A 15,098-nucleotide genomic window follows, 5' to 3' on the forward strand; every position below is an offset into this window, starting at 1 on the left:
GGATTTATTCCGAATTGTTTTATTTTTGTGTCTGCAACTTGTTTAACTGACCTCTTGTGTAAGTTGTGGCTCGATTCCCGATTTTTGGATTAGTAACGTATCGTAAAGCTAAGGTTCTGAGCCGTTACTCACGATTCAGAATCTAATGTAATGATTGTCGTTACACTGGAAGCTTAAGGTGTGAACCTGGAAGAACCTTTAGAGTGAGGTTGTAGGCATTGATGAAAATTTCTCCGATTATCATTGCACTAAAATGCTAGGTTAAAGATTACATAAAACTTAAGAGACTATTGTTTTTCATGATACACTACTGAATCAAATAGGATTTTTTTTTAATGGGTAGAACATCAGTGTATTTCATGACATTCTGTAAAATTTATGTTAGGATAAAAATCTACCCGAGATCTCCTGATTTCTTAAATTCACTGATTTATACAAATATACAACCACCTGTCAAAAATAGTACAACCTTATCGTGTACTGATGGCTTCGAAATTAAACGAACACGGAAAAAAATTGATCCCAAAATAGTGAATAAAGTGCCATGAATTCTGGAACAATCACATATTTACGTTACGAAAACAGGACCATGAACAAAAATCCTGGATTTTATAATTATGTTCAATTTCCCTGCAGTAACGCCCGCATAACGCTTTCATTAGTGGAAATATTTGTTTTTGTTTTGTGAACTTCAGTCACGGTTTCCGCCAAGTTATTTCTAATGCGATTCTCAGTACGCGAACTAGTTCACAATTTTATGAATATTATTCATAAAACCAAAGATTGACTCATGATTTTTTTCATGGATTTAGGAACATTAGTTCACAAAATCAAAATATTCGGAATTTATTTCATGAATCCATTCAATCCTCGTGAACTAATTCATGATCCCTAATATATTAGTCACGATCCAATATCCATGTTCGTGAAATGGTTCACCAAATCTTCAAATATTATTCATGAATTCGTGAACTGATTCATGATTCCTAATATATTAGTTACGATCCAATGCTCCGTGCTCGTGAAATAGTTCACGAAATCATGAAATTTTATTCATGTATTCGTGAACCGGTTCATGATACCTAGTATAATAATCAAAACTTACCATTCGTTTTCGTGAAATAGTTCACGAAATCATAAAATGTTATTCATGTATTCGTGAACTAGTTCATGATTCCTAACATATTAGTCACGATAAAATATCCGTACTCGTGAAATAGTTCACGAAATCATGAAATATTATTCATGTATTCGTTAACTGGTTCATGATACCTTGTATAATAGTCACAACTTATCAGTCGTTTTCGTGGAAAAGTTCACGAAATCATAAAATATTCATATATTCGTGGCCTGGCTCATGGATCCTAGTACATGATTCACGGTCTATCTAGCATCTATTTGCGTACTTGTATTATTTAGAATATATCCCTAATCATATACAATTTCATGCAACATGGTAATGAAATTTTTACGTGAACTCATTCACAAAATTAGGAGCATTATTCGTGGAATAATTTTTGTTCCATGCACTTTTTCTTGAAGTACCCAGCTGCTAGCGACCAGTAATAGGCAAGAGCAGTAGATATAAAAAAAAAATTATTAGGACCTCGAACATCGTTATTCATTTGATAAGGTTCATTTTGATGTCCGGACAGAAAACGAAAACTGCACTGAGAACCCCAAATAGTGCGCATGATATAGTTAACTGAATCGCGAATGAGTCTTTTTCAACGATCCAGTTCATATTGTCACGTTATTTCGAGTAAAAAAACCGCTAGTAACCAAAAAATAAAAGAATGTGAAGAGAGTTTACGAATACCATGATAAAACTGCTGATATCATGATCATTAGTTACATTACTCTTTGAAAGTAAGCTCTAAAATAAAATATCATGATAAAATGATAACATGAACAGAAATTACGAAAATTGTGAATGAGATCCTGAAATCATGAACACAAATCACACAACTAGTGACGAAAATATCTAAAATCGTGACTAAGATCCTGAGATCATGAACATCAAATGCTCTATTCATGACTAATATATCATGATAACATGAACAGAAGTTACAAAAATCGTGACAAAGATTCTGAAATCATGAACATGAACCACTCTACTCATGACTAAAATTTCACGATACGTGAATAGAAATTACGAACATCGCGACTAAGATCTTGAAATCATGAACTTTAATCCTGCTAACGTCATGAGAATTCACAAGAATCGCGAATAAGCTCTTGAAATCATGAACAACGCTTGACTGTCGACTGTGTATTCCCCAATCATGAACAAGAATCACAACAAAAACTAAACATGTCCAGGGAACAACAACAGTAACCCAACCAAAGATTCTAATGTAACGGCATGTATATATTCGTGGCGAAGTGGTTTAAAAAAAACACAAATAGTTTCACGAATGCGAGGTTTATTATTCATAATTTCAGGAACTTGGTCACGATTTTTGTAAATCGTTCAGTTCACGAAATCGTGACCTTATGTTCATGAATTTATGAACGGATTTTTTCCGTGAAAGGCACTTATCGAAAAAGATTAAATTTTCTTCAGGGATCATCCATAAATGACGTAGCATTATATGGGGGAGGGGGGAGTTTTGTATTTTGTGATGATGTGTGACGACAGGGGGGTAGGGGGTCATGTCATGCTGCGTAGCTTTTTAAAGGGGAAGAACTAACATCGCTTTTCATTTTTTTTTAAATTTTACAGGTCAAGGGGGGGGGGGGGGAGAATTACCGTCAAGCTACGTAATTACCAGGGGGGTACTTAGAGGTTTGTGACGAAATGCTACGATGGGGGAGGGGGGTGTTAAAAATCGCTCAAAAAATGCTACGTCATTTATGGATCGTCCCTCAAATGAAACTAGAAGATGTACTTCAGATCTAACCAACCGTTGTTTCTACTATACCGAGAAAATAATTTCGTAGCTCTGCTGAAAAAGATTTCTTGAGTTTACAAGCCTAAAACAACTCGTTGCCGCAATATTAATTACATACATATATACGATCCCGTTTTGACATCCCCTTGAATTGTATGAATGCAATCAAAACCTGTTTCCATTATGTCCAAAATATTCATGTAATTCGTCATGCATAACCATAATCTGCAGTACCCTCCGGTATGCACAGCATGATCTTATTGTTTCCAACCATGCCTAGTCCACTCGCCGAATGACATTTCCCATTCAGGACAAAAGTTTTCGCTCATTGCGGTTCGGTTTATCGCTTGTGGAAATTATTCAGCCCGGCGTTTTGCGGTCGATGGTAATTCGAACGTCTGCTAAAGTACAATGCCGTGGCTCTCGGAGGGAATATCACTTGTCACCCGCAAAGTGTCGCCTTCATCCGGTGACAGTCTCCGTTTGTGGTCAGAAAGTTTTGCCTTTCCCCTTAAATTTGAACTGCTATGCTCTTTTTATGCTTTTTGTACCGGCGTTGACGAAAATTGGAGTTCCATGTAGGACAGAGCCATTCCATGTAACTGGCGTCAGATGGAAAGCGGAACTTTTCCGATTTCCATATTTGCAATCAAACATGAATAATGAAGTTTATATTTCCGCCCACTCACGCAACAGTGACCGGTGCTTGGGTTGCGATGCTGGAATTATATATGTCGGGGGGTAGGTACCATTATTGTCCATGTTTTCGGTGTAGCATCGAGCAGTAGAGCGTCGTCTGCCTTGAGAGTAGGACAAACAATCAATTTGAACGAGAACCTGGCGCAGAATGAGTTTCCACTTGACCGCTGCCTCCGTCGTTTGCCGACAATGGACGCGCGAGGACCTCGACACTCGACATGAGCCATTCCCTACATGCCTTATCTCGTAAAAGTGTTGACTGTTCTCTCGGCTGCGAACGAACCTCATGGCTTTATACGAAAAAAGGAAAGGAATGAGAGTGGGGTTCGGGTTGGGACTAAATCCACCCACTTCATCAGAAAGCTTCCGGCTTGAAAGGGCGGACTAGCTTCTAAAGTTCGTTTCGTTTGTTTGAACTCTGTAAAATCTGTAAACGAAGCGACGGCGACGACGACGACGACTACAGCCTTTCGAGAACAACATGACGATGACGATGATGATGTCGTCCTGCGTCACTCCCAAGCGGAATAGACTGGAACGTATGACAAACACGTCGGAGCGAATGTGTGTCCAACTCGGACTTGTCCGTTCGGCCACGTGGCGTGGCGGTAGGAAAAAGGCGCCCGGCAGCGATCATTAGAAAAAGTTTACGTTTGGCTAAAAGTGATGAATCGTGTTTGAGCTTAATAAAGACTTGTCGGAAAAACTGTGCGGCAACCTAAGGGGGCGGGGCTTATGATGGGGGATGATAATGATTTGATTGAAAGCTGCTCATCAAGCTGCTAATCGGCTTAAAGTTGGTTGGTAGTAGAGTGGTTTGCAAACAAACCTACAATCCATGTGCTTTTCGGCATTTAACAAGCCGGGCTTAGCTGTAACCACCGGTAGAGCCTTTCTAAAATTGCTAAATCGGCAGATATGGAAGTTCCTAGAAGCATGTTATTTGCAATTTACTGATGGATTTTTGTACGTACTTCAACAATCAATCGGTTGGATTGCTGAACATGCAACGATTAGTAGGGACATAATTTTAAAAGATGTATCCCAAAGTCATTAAAGAAGGTTCTAGTATGCGTCTATCATCCTCTGTGCTCAAATCTGTGACAATTTCTTCGATGCGTCTGCGTCATCATTACCACGTTTAATAGGCTGAGAAATTAAGATTATTTTGCAGCTATATTAGAGATCATATAATTTTATTAAGATTGGGAGAGTCAATTAGAGTTATTTTTATGAGTAGTAATACAGTTTGGCATTTTTAGTTTGGACACTAGATAAACACATGGAGGGCTTCGAGGAGAGGGGTGAATTCCTACATCTGGGTATTAGAGACAGGAAAGAGAGAAAGAGAGGGTGGACAATGAGAGAAGACATATTAACTTTTAGCTTCAGGCAAACGGGATATCAACGGAAACGATTACCCACTCGGGCGGCCTTTATCAGGAAATATGACGACGGGTAGTCCTCCTCGAACCGGCAGGGTTCCACAGGCGATTTCGAAATACGGTTCAGCAGCGGATCGGCAGCACACCGAATTGCGCGTATAATGTTCCGGGTTTGTTAACATTTTCGACAGAAATGTGTCATGTGTTATGCGACCCATACTACGGGTAAAATTATTGAGGGGGTTCAAAATATTCTCAATGGCGAACGGAGCCTTGGAAGAGTTGGGCGAACTCCCCAGTATGCTGCATTACGCAGCGGAATATTTTCGCAACGAAGTTTTTTTTCACCGATGATCCTTTTTCTAAGTTTCGATTATCAAAATTGGCTGGTAGATGGCGGGTAACGCGATTACAGACCTCTCTAATGGTCCCTAGCCTCTGCCCTGCAACTCCTATCCCTACCTCCTCGCGGAGCCGGCTGGGGTATGAGCTACCTTAGGGAAGATCGGATAACCAACCCTGGTGGGAACTTTGGTCATACGCTGACAGGGAATGGGAGGTTTGCATTTGCAAACCTGAACGAGCGTCTGTTCTCCAGGCTAGGAGCGGCCCACAGCAGCGTCTGTTCCTCATGTTAGAGGCGGCTGATCTTCGTCCGAGTGCCAGCGAGGGATTCTAAGCAGAACTGTGCACAAACAGCGTCTGTTCTGGTATCCAGCGGCTGAACATAAAATGCTCTCCCCGGAGCTATATCCAAGATGGAAGCCCCATCACGGTGTGATGGGTAACCTTAGGCTAACCACCTACTGTTCCCGAAATTTCAAAAACCGTTCTAGAAACCGAAAAAGAAAGATTTCAAACTGATTTTACGGCAACGACTTTTAGCAATGACACAATGGAATGCTGGGCTAGGGTTTATACAATGGATTGTCTTAACCCTAGCCCAGCAGGGTAAATTGCCACAACTTGCCAATTAGGCATGCCGCATGAAGCTTGAGATCCTAGGACTGAGCGAAATCCGTTGGCCGAACTTTGGAGAACACAGATTGCCGTCGGGTCAAATTCTGCTATACTCTGGTCTACGAGGTGAACACGCTCCTCGTCACCGTGGAGTTGGCTTCCTGCTCAGTGCGCATGCGTACACTGCGCTAATGAAGTGGGAGCCTATTAATGAGAGAATAATCGTTGCTAGATTCAGAATACGGGTTCGAAACCTTACCATGATCCAATGTTACGCGCCAAGTGATGTTGCCGAAATGCAAGAAAAGGAGATCTTTTACAGTCAACTGAATGCTGTCGTGGATAAGATCTACATGGGCGACTTCAACGCGAAGGTGGGCTCCGATAACTCGGACTATGAGCACGTCATCGGACGTCATAGCCTCGGATAAATGAGCGAAAACGGAGAGCCGCATGCAGAGTTTCGTGGCAACAATGACATGGTGATCGGGGGGTCGCTCTTCCCCTATCGGCCAGTACACAAAGTGACATGGGTTTCCCGTGATGGCTTCACGGAGAATCAAATCGACCACATCTGCATCAACTGAAAAAGGAGAAGGAGCCTCCTTGATGTGCGTAACAAGCGTAGTGCCGATATAGCGTCCGATCACCATCTCCTAATCGGCGAGATCCGCCTGCGTATTGCAAGGATTCAGCGACAGGAGGAGAAGATCGGGCGTCGGTTTAACACACGTCGTCTGGAAGATGCTGCGGTAAGAAAGTCCTTCGTCGAGGAGCTGGAGAACCATGATGCAGATATTCCGGAAGGTGGAAGCGTAGAAGATCAATGGACCGCCATCAAGAACACCTTCATCGCCACCGGCGAGAATAATCTGGGTGAGCTACGTACCCAGAGAAAACAGTGGATCACAGATGACACCTGGAAGAAGATAGAGGAACGAAGGGATACCAAAGCCGCGATTGAGCGAGCTAAAACACGAGAAGCCAAAGCCGCAGCCAGTCACCGCTAGTTGGCTCTAGAGAAGGAAGTGAAACGCTCATGTAGACGGGGCAAAAGAGCGTGGGAAGACTCCCTAGCCGACGAAGATGAGAAAGCCGCAAACACTGGCGACATCCGTCTCCTCTACGATATCTCACGCCGCCTTAGTGGGACAAAGATTAATGCTACGATACCCGTGAAAGATACGTCTGAACAGTTGTTAACCGACCGCACTGATCAGCTGAAACGCTGGTTCGGACACTTTGAAAACCTTTTTCAAGTGTCGGCCACGCCACCAACAACTCGGCACGATCCGCGAAGGGTTCGACATATTTCCCGCATTGGAGCTCCATCATTGCAAGAGATAGAAGCAGCCGGAGCATGAAATCGAACAGAGCCCCAGGGGTTGATCGCATATCAGCAGAGATGGTAAAAGCTGACTCCGTAGTATCTGCACAACTGTTGCATCAATTATTCTACAATATCTGAAACACCGCGACTTTTCCGGCCGACTGGATGCAAGGCATCTTAGTGAAGATACCCAAAAAGGGTGACCTGACTGTATGCGATAATTGGCGGGGCATCATGTTACTGTGTATCGTTCTTAAAGTTCTCTGCAAAGTGATCCTGAGCCGGATACAGGAGAAGATTGACGCAACTCTCCGACGGCAGCAGGCAGGATTCCGTGCCGGACGATCCTGTCCGGACCATATAGTCATACCCCGTATCATCCTGGAGCAAGTCAATGAATTCCAAAAGTCTCTCTACTTAGTGTTCATCGACTAAAGCTTTCGACCGTCTCAATCACGAAAATATGTGGGGAGCCCTGAGTCGCAAGGGAGTCGCTGAGAAAATCATCGGTCTAATTGAAGCACAGTACGAGGCATTTTCGTGCAGAATATTGCACGATGGTGTCTTGTCTGACCCCATCCGGGTCGTGGCTGGAGTTAGGCAAGGATGTATTCTATCACCGCTACGACGAGATCCTGGTAGGAGTGATTGACCGTGAACCAAATCGTGGGCTGCTGTCCCGATCAGAAACACATAACAGAAATATTTCAAAACTATATCTCGCATTGTAACTTGTTATAAATTTCTGTTATTTTAACTACTAACGAGACCTAATTTATAACATAATATGTTACACAAATTGTGTTCTGTTATAATCTAGTTATTTCATTCTGATCGGGGTGGCAACCTATTACTATGGAGCATCTGAATGACTTCGAACTGGCTCATGACGTTGTTCTCGTAGCACAACGGCGCTCTGACATGCAAAGTAAGATTGATGATCTTGCCGATCACTCCTCAGCGGCAGGTCTTAAAATCAACGTCAACAAGACCAAATCGTTGGATATAAACACGGTCAACCCTTCCAGCTTTACGGTAGCTGGGCAAGCAGTGGAGAATGTCGAAAGCTTCCAATATCTTGGTAGCCAAATGGCGTCTGATGGAGGCACCAAGATCGACATAGGAGCACGGATCAAGAAGGCGAGGGTTGTTTTTGCGAGTTTAAGAAATATCTGGAAAAACAATCAGATTAGTCGACGCACCAAAACCCGAATATTCCACTCGAACGTGAAATCTGTACTACTATATGCCAGTGAAACCTGGTGCGTATCAGTGGAGAACACGCAACGGCTGCTGGTTTTCATCAATAGATGCCTGCGGTACATAATTCGCCTCACAACTGGATCTCTAATGCTGAGCTCCATCGTCGATGTCATCAGAAGCCAATAGCGACAGAAATTCGGGAACGAAAGTGGAGGTGGGTCGGCCACACTCTGCGCAGGAGCGGAAACGAAATCTGCAAACAAGCGTTAGACTGGAACCCAGCAGGACATCGCAGCAGAAACTTTGCGTGCTACTGCAAAAGTGATTTGATATTCTTAAACATGTCTTGAAAAAGATTATGCTTTCTAGTCTTGCTACTGGGTATATCCCGGAAGCAAGGCGAGAAATTCCAACTTCCAACTGTTAGATTAATTCCCAAAGGGGGGCGCTCAAGCTAAGAAGAAGCCAAGAGTTTTTGGCCTATCAGCTTAAGTTCTTTTCTTCTGAATGCTTTGGAACGGATAATCGATCATCACATCAAGAACGTAAGTTTAGTTGAATATCCACTGCACAAAATGCATTACTGTGGGAAATCCACGATCACTCTGCTTCACGATGTTGTTTACAACATTGAAAAAGCCTTCTCGCTCAAGCAATTTAGCTTGGGTGTATTCCTAGATATTAAGGGTGCTTTTGATAATGTGTCCTTCCAGTCTATTCTGGAAGCGACGCGCGGTCATGGGATACCTGCATGTATCTCGGGTTGGATAACCGCAATGCTTAGTAACCGCATTCTTTGCTCGTCACTGCGACAGGCTGAGATACGAAAGTTGAGTATTTGCGGTTGTCCTCAGGGTGGCGTTCTGTCACCTTTGTTATGGAACTTGGTAGCCGACGGCTTGTTGAAGAAACTCAATGAGCTTGGATTTCCAACCTACGGGTTTTCTGACGATTACCAAATACTAATTACTGGATTTTGCATCGGAACAATCTTTGCAGCAGGCAACAAGAAGCACTATCATGTGCATACAGACTGCAGTTTACTGGGCTTTGGAACAGTAACCATGCTGGTCTTGCTACCAGTCATACACGATTGTGGTCACTAATGGTTACATGGGGTGAAGATATTCTTGCTCCCAGCGATATTACACTCACATGTAGTTTTGCTTACAGGACATTTTATGTGAAGATTCCCTCACGAGACGAATGGTTGTCTTGCTATATGGAAATACAACAACAAACGCAAGTGGTCTATTACACTGACGGTTCTCTAATGGAGGGACGTACTGGTGCTGGTGTCTACTGTCGTGAAATGAGATTAGAACAACTCACTAGGTAGATACTGCACTGTATTCCAAGCAAAAATCTTTGCGATTATATGCAGGGTACAATCGGTGCTTCAACTGAGTTTGTCCGGCAGAGTTATAAACTTCTGCTCCCATAGTCAGGCTGCAGTCAAAGCCCTTAGCTCAGACAAATCACGGTCCAAGCTAGTGATCGCGTGCCGAACCCAAATCGAAGAACTAAGCATTGTCAACACTATCTACTTTGTCTGGGTGTCCGGACATTCTGGTATTACTTAAAATAAATGGGCTGACGAATTGACCAGGGCAGGTTCAGCGATTGACTTCGTTGGTCCTGAACCCGTCCTGCTAATTTCGACAAGTTGGATAAAGGAAAAAATACGGGCCTGGGCTTCGTCTGAGCACTGCAATTATTGGATAAATTTACAAACGTGTCGCCAAACAAAGGCGTTTCTAGGACAACCGTGCCCAGTGATTTCGAAAAATCTTCTACATTTTTCGAAGCACCACTGCGGCTTGCTGACCGGCCACTGCAAACTCAATTATCACATGGCAACTATTTAGCGCGATGAGTGTTTTTCATATGATCTTTGTGAATCCGAATACGTAACCTCATATCTTCTGTCCAGCAGTAGCGCAATTGCCATTTCGAATGTTCGGCCGTCCTTATATAGATGAAACCATGTTTGGACGACTGAAATTCAGAGACATACTAAAGTTTCTTATCCAATTTGGTAAAGAGCTTTAGGTTTACTCGCAGGCGAGTTGAACTACTTGTAAGTTTAACTTACCTGTTGTTTATTTTTGTTTTTGTACTGTTATTTTTCCCACCCTTCCAAATCTACTTCCCCACACCTCCTTGTCCTTTCCTTCCGCTCAAGAAATGATGAAAACACACGGCAAGGCACAATCTGCGACTACATACAGGGAAAGTGCCATTTAAGCCAATATATTCTGATTCCTGATTCCTGAACCATCGCCACAAGCACAGATACCATTATTCACGAGCCCAATACGACGGATATGAGAGTCTAACGTGTAGTGATTGAACATGAACCGAGGCATCACAAGAATGAAATCCCGACTCACATCCACAAGCACGTAGCCAGAAAAAAATTTCGGGAGGGGCCCAAGAGTTTTGAAATAAAATACCGGTTTTCAAAATATTTCCTAGAAACGATATTTCTATATGAACTGAAATCTTTTTGTGTAACCTTTTTGCTGATTTTCCAAGTATTGCGGTTTTTTACGTAGATCCTTTCAATATATGTCTATACCATCGTTTGAAGCTAGCTGTTTCATTGCGATAGAGTTTTTTACTCCAGAGTTATTGAAAAAATCGGTAGACTGGGAAGACAGTATTGGTAGCTGTGCAAAGCTGATTTTGGAGGTGGAAGTTTCAACAAATTGAAATAAAACTTTGCCCAATTAATTCCTGAAGATAAAAATAATTGTAATTTTTTATTATTGCCCAGTGTTGCTATAGTAACCAAAAACCAATCATGTGAACATACTGCGGCAACTGCTAACTACAAAGTAGTCCAAAGTGTGCACTTTGATAACCATAAATTGAGTTCTATACGATGACGACACGAATGAACTCACGATGAATGAAGTTCGTGTCCATGTTTACATGGACATAGAAAAAATCTTTGCGAATTGCTTTGAGTGAATCTAATCGTCCACAAAATTTTTCTAAGTCCATGTAAACAGTACAAGTGAACCGTCAAGTAAAGTGAGGTTAACTGTGTCCGTAAAGAACCTAATTCTCTGTGTTTTGGTTACTTTTTCAGTTGCATTCGATCTCACATAACTCCCATGTAAACAAACCACCGAGAATTGTCAAACGAAGTCCATCCGGCTGATTTTGCGGGGTTATGTCGGCTGGTGTAAAACCTAATAATATACCAAGCGAAAGGTGTTGAAAATGTGTCACAGTGCACACTAGATGCGAGAAATGCGAACGAACGATGAAGCTGGATCTGCTAAAAGCAGCGTAGATTCTATGCTCGCGAACGTTTATCACATGAAAACATTTTCATTATAACAAGAATTTTTATATGCGAAGCATATTTGAGGTAGCTCATACTAGGCATTTGATCTAATGTTAGAATAGCGCTTGTGCGACTACCTCGGGTTGCAACGCCGCTATTGGTCGAGACTAGCTGACATTGCACAGAAAATTAATAGATAATCATGCCTGAAACTAACAAATTATCATTCAATGTACAACTCATGATAATCCAAAGTTACTTATTGAATAATATTGAATAGCACCGACCAGGCTCGAAAGTAGAACGCAGCAGAAAAGAAAACGAGTGCTAGTCCGACACTTGTTATTACTAGAGGCCGTAAGTAGTACTACGCACTACCCAAGTGTCACAGGAGGAGAGAGATTAAGAGAAGGCCACCAGGAGACTCATAAGGTGCCTATTAATACGTTTTAGGAATCAGTCTGTTTCCTCATCTCGTGCAGATCAGAAGCCAAAAAGCGACCCGCTTGCGAACAGCTACCCGCGCCGTGCTGCTCTAATAACGTTCAACTCCTTAGTCTAGGAAGGAAGCTTCGTAGCACAGAACAACATGCAACATGACGTCGAATATAAAAACGCCAAAACCAAGATCCCCGTGTATATGGACCTTGATCTAACGGAAATACTCCTCCATGACCTGGCACCTCGTACTAGCATGGATTATATTAAAAGATTCATGTCGAAGTATGGAGAAGTGGAATCCGTCTCTAACGACACTTGGAGAAACTTTTTCTCTGACATTCTCAACGGTGTTCGGGTTGTGAGAATGCGGCTGTACCAACCTACACCGTCTTACTTAACTTTCGAGGGCAGATCATCTCAAGATGTTAACTACATACAAACGCTATGCACATACCCTGGGCAGACGCCCACGTGCCAGTTCTGTAATCAGACTGCACACTACGGTAAACCATGCGACAAAACAACTAAAGAAAACTCATCTACAACCACCACTACCAAGCAGCCTTCAACATTTGCTGATACACAACAGACAGCCGGCCAACAAATGAATTCCGGACAAACAATATCTCACGGCATCCCAAAGACAATACTTACCGTACGCAGGGATGAAATAAACAAGAAAGAAGACGGCTATATCAGTCACTCGAAAACGCAAAAAACACCAAAAATCTAACAGCGAGAACCATTCTAGCGATGACGATATGGACACAAACACGAGCGAGGGGGAAGGCAGACAGATTGATCAGCAAGCGGCAGAAGGTACACCCGGCCATCGCTCACCACTAAGAAAGAAAGTCAACATAAGAAGCGGAAAGCAGTGCGCCCAGGATAGTCGACAAAAATAATGTTCGACGGTTTATATATATTTTATATATTTTCAATGAAATTTTGAATTTGTAATTTTTGAAATGTAAGTTATTTTCAAAAAGGCGAATGACCCTCGAGGTTAAAGCCTTAATAAATAAACAAACAAACAAACGTTTTAGGGATTTATTGTATGTCATTGTGTGTTACTATTGTATGTTGTCACCACTATGCAAACCTCTTCACAACATTCCCATTAACCATACAAATATATTGTTTGCATTTTTAAATCATTATGTTGAATACATTTAACGTAGAAAGTTGAAAATTTGAGGAAAACAAAAAAAATGTGCCTATGGCAGTGTAATTAGTTAAAAAATGTTTATGCTTTTTTAAAAATTTGAAGAAAATAAAAAAAAAATTTGAGTTGCTAACTTGTAGTACTTCTCTGTAACTGTGAAATTATGTTGTGAACGATGCAGAAATAAAAGTCATTAGAAATAAAATCTTGACTCGTGAAATGGACATGTTGGGCATTTTGGAGTGATAAATGAAAAATCCGTAGCTTTCATGAGCTGGCAATATATTTTTCGGCTTTCTCAATAGCTACAACAGCTTTTTTAGCTAAAACAAAAGTTTGGGCAGCAGATAGTTATTTCGAAAGTTATTCTTAGCCAACAAATTCGGAAGAAAAAATTAAAAATGGTAATCTAACAGAGGCTACAGCTCGTATCTGTAAGAAGTATCGGTTTTATCGAGAATATGAAATAATTTTGAGTGGTATAAAATATAAATTACCTGCAGGTGAAACCTTACTTTGCATGACAGACATATTGTAGCAATTTCACGCGCGTGTCATTTATTAGTGGTTTAACTGCTAAAAGAGAGGCAAGCAGGTTTCTTACGAATAGATAGGAAGAATGATAAACAATAATTTCCTAATTTATTTCACAAAATCAGATAGTCTAAAGGATACACGAAATGAAGAAAAGGATTCAATTTTAGCCGCTTCTTACGACATGGGAGCAGGAACCCAGTGGATCAATTCTTGGCTTTTGCTGCCTCATGCCGCGCGGCAGGTTTGCCTGGAGTAAGTTATTAGTGATTAGAGCCGAAAGATGTCTGTCATTTGCCAAAATCAGACGAAAATGACGAAAAACCGATGCTACTTTCCATATAACCAGAACTGCGAAACCGAAAATGAAACAACGGCCTAAGACTTAGTATGCGGGAAAATTCGAAAGAGAGCGTTTTCATTAACTCCTCCGCTCATTCGTTTTCGCTTTGAAATTTTTTTTTATTTTTATTAACGTGACTTTAAATTTTTATTCATTCGTCACGTCGCTTTGAGATTGATAATGGTATTGGTACCTTCGATATTGAACTCTGTGCTGGGGAAACGAAAATACACTACTAATGATATGTACTTGTCGTTGTTCGATTCTGTGGATTTATGAGCTGGCGATAGTATTGGAAGACTGAAGCATGATAGGTGTGCATATTTTCCGTATTTACGGTCTAGCAAACAATATATTTTTATAAGGTTTGAAAATGTTTTCAATTGGATAAGATTTTTTGTCAATTAGTTGAACAAGGAGAAAGTTATTATTTTTTTTTAATTCGACTATAGAGGTTTTATAACCTTATAGTCATTCGCCTTTTTTCAAATTATAAAAATTTCTTTAGAAAAATCTTTAGCCCTATATGTGCGGGGTTGGGAATCGAACCCAGATGAACTGCGCACAAGGTAGTCGGTTTACCAACTACGCTATGCCCGCCCTCCGCTTGGGCTCAAATATTTGAAAGGATATCCTTGTAAGGAAGGAAGAACATAACGATATCTTCAAATAAGGAAATATTATGCTAATGTATTGGAAACGTTAACATGAACTAGTTAATTTGCTGAAATGAATTTGCCGCTGATGTTATTCGCTAGGTTTGTCTGTTTGAATATCCCGCTGACATGTTTTTAATTTTCAAAAAATTGATTTTCTACGTTGTTGAAAAATTTAATCAACCAGCAA

General features: G+C 41.3%; 2 protein-coding genes across 3 annotated transcripts in view; both read left to right on the forward strand.

Moving 5' to 3' along the window:
- LOC131691912 (uncharacterized) overlaps nucleotides 1–15,098 on the forward strand; it is a 460,379-nt gene that overhangs the window by 155,904 nt on the left and 289,377 nt on the right. The window lies entirely within an intron of this gene.
- On the forward strand, nucleotides 8,124–8,657 carry LOC131688345 (uncharacterized). Its single transcript, XM_058972549.1, has one exon. The coding sequence runs from the start codon at nucleotides 8,124–8,126 to the stop codon at nucleotides 8,655–8,657; it is 534 nt and encodes a 177-aa protein (XP_058828532.1).

Source organism: Topomyia yanbarensis, chromosome 3 (genome assembly GCF_030247195.1).
Source record: "Topomyia yanbarensis strain Yona2022 chromosome 3, ASM3024719v1, whole genome shotgun sequence".
Taxonomy (NCBI): Eukaryota; Metazoa; Arthropoda; class Insecta; order Diptera; family Culicidae; genus Topomyia; species Topomyia yanbarensis.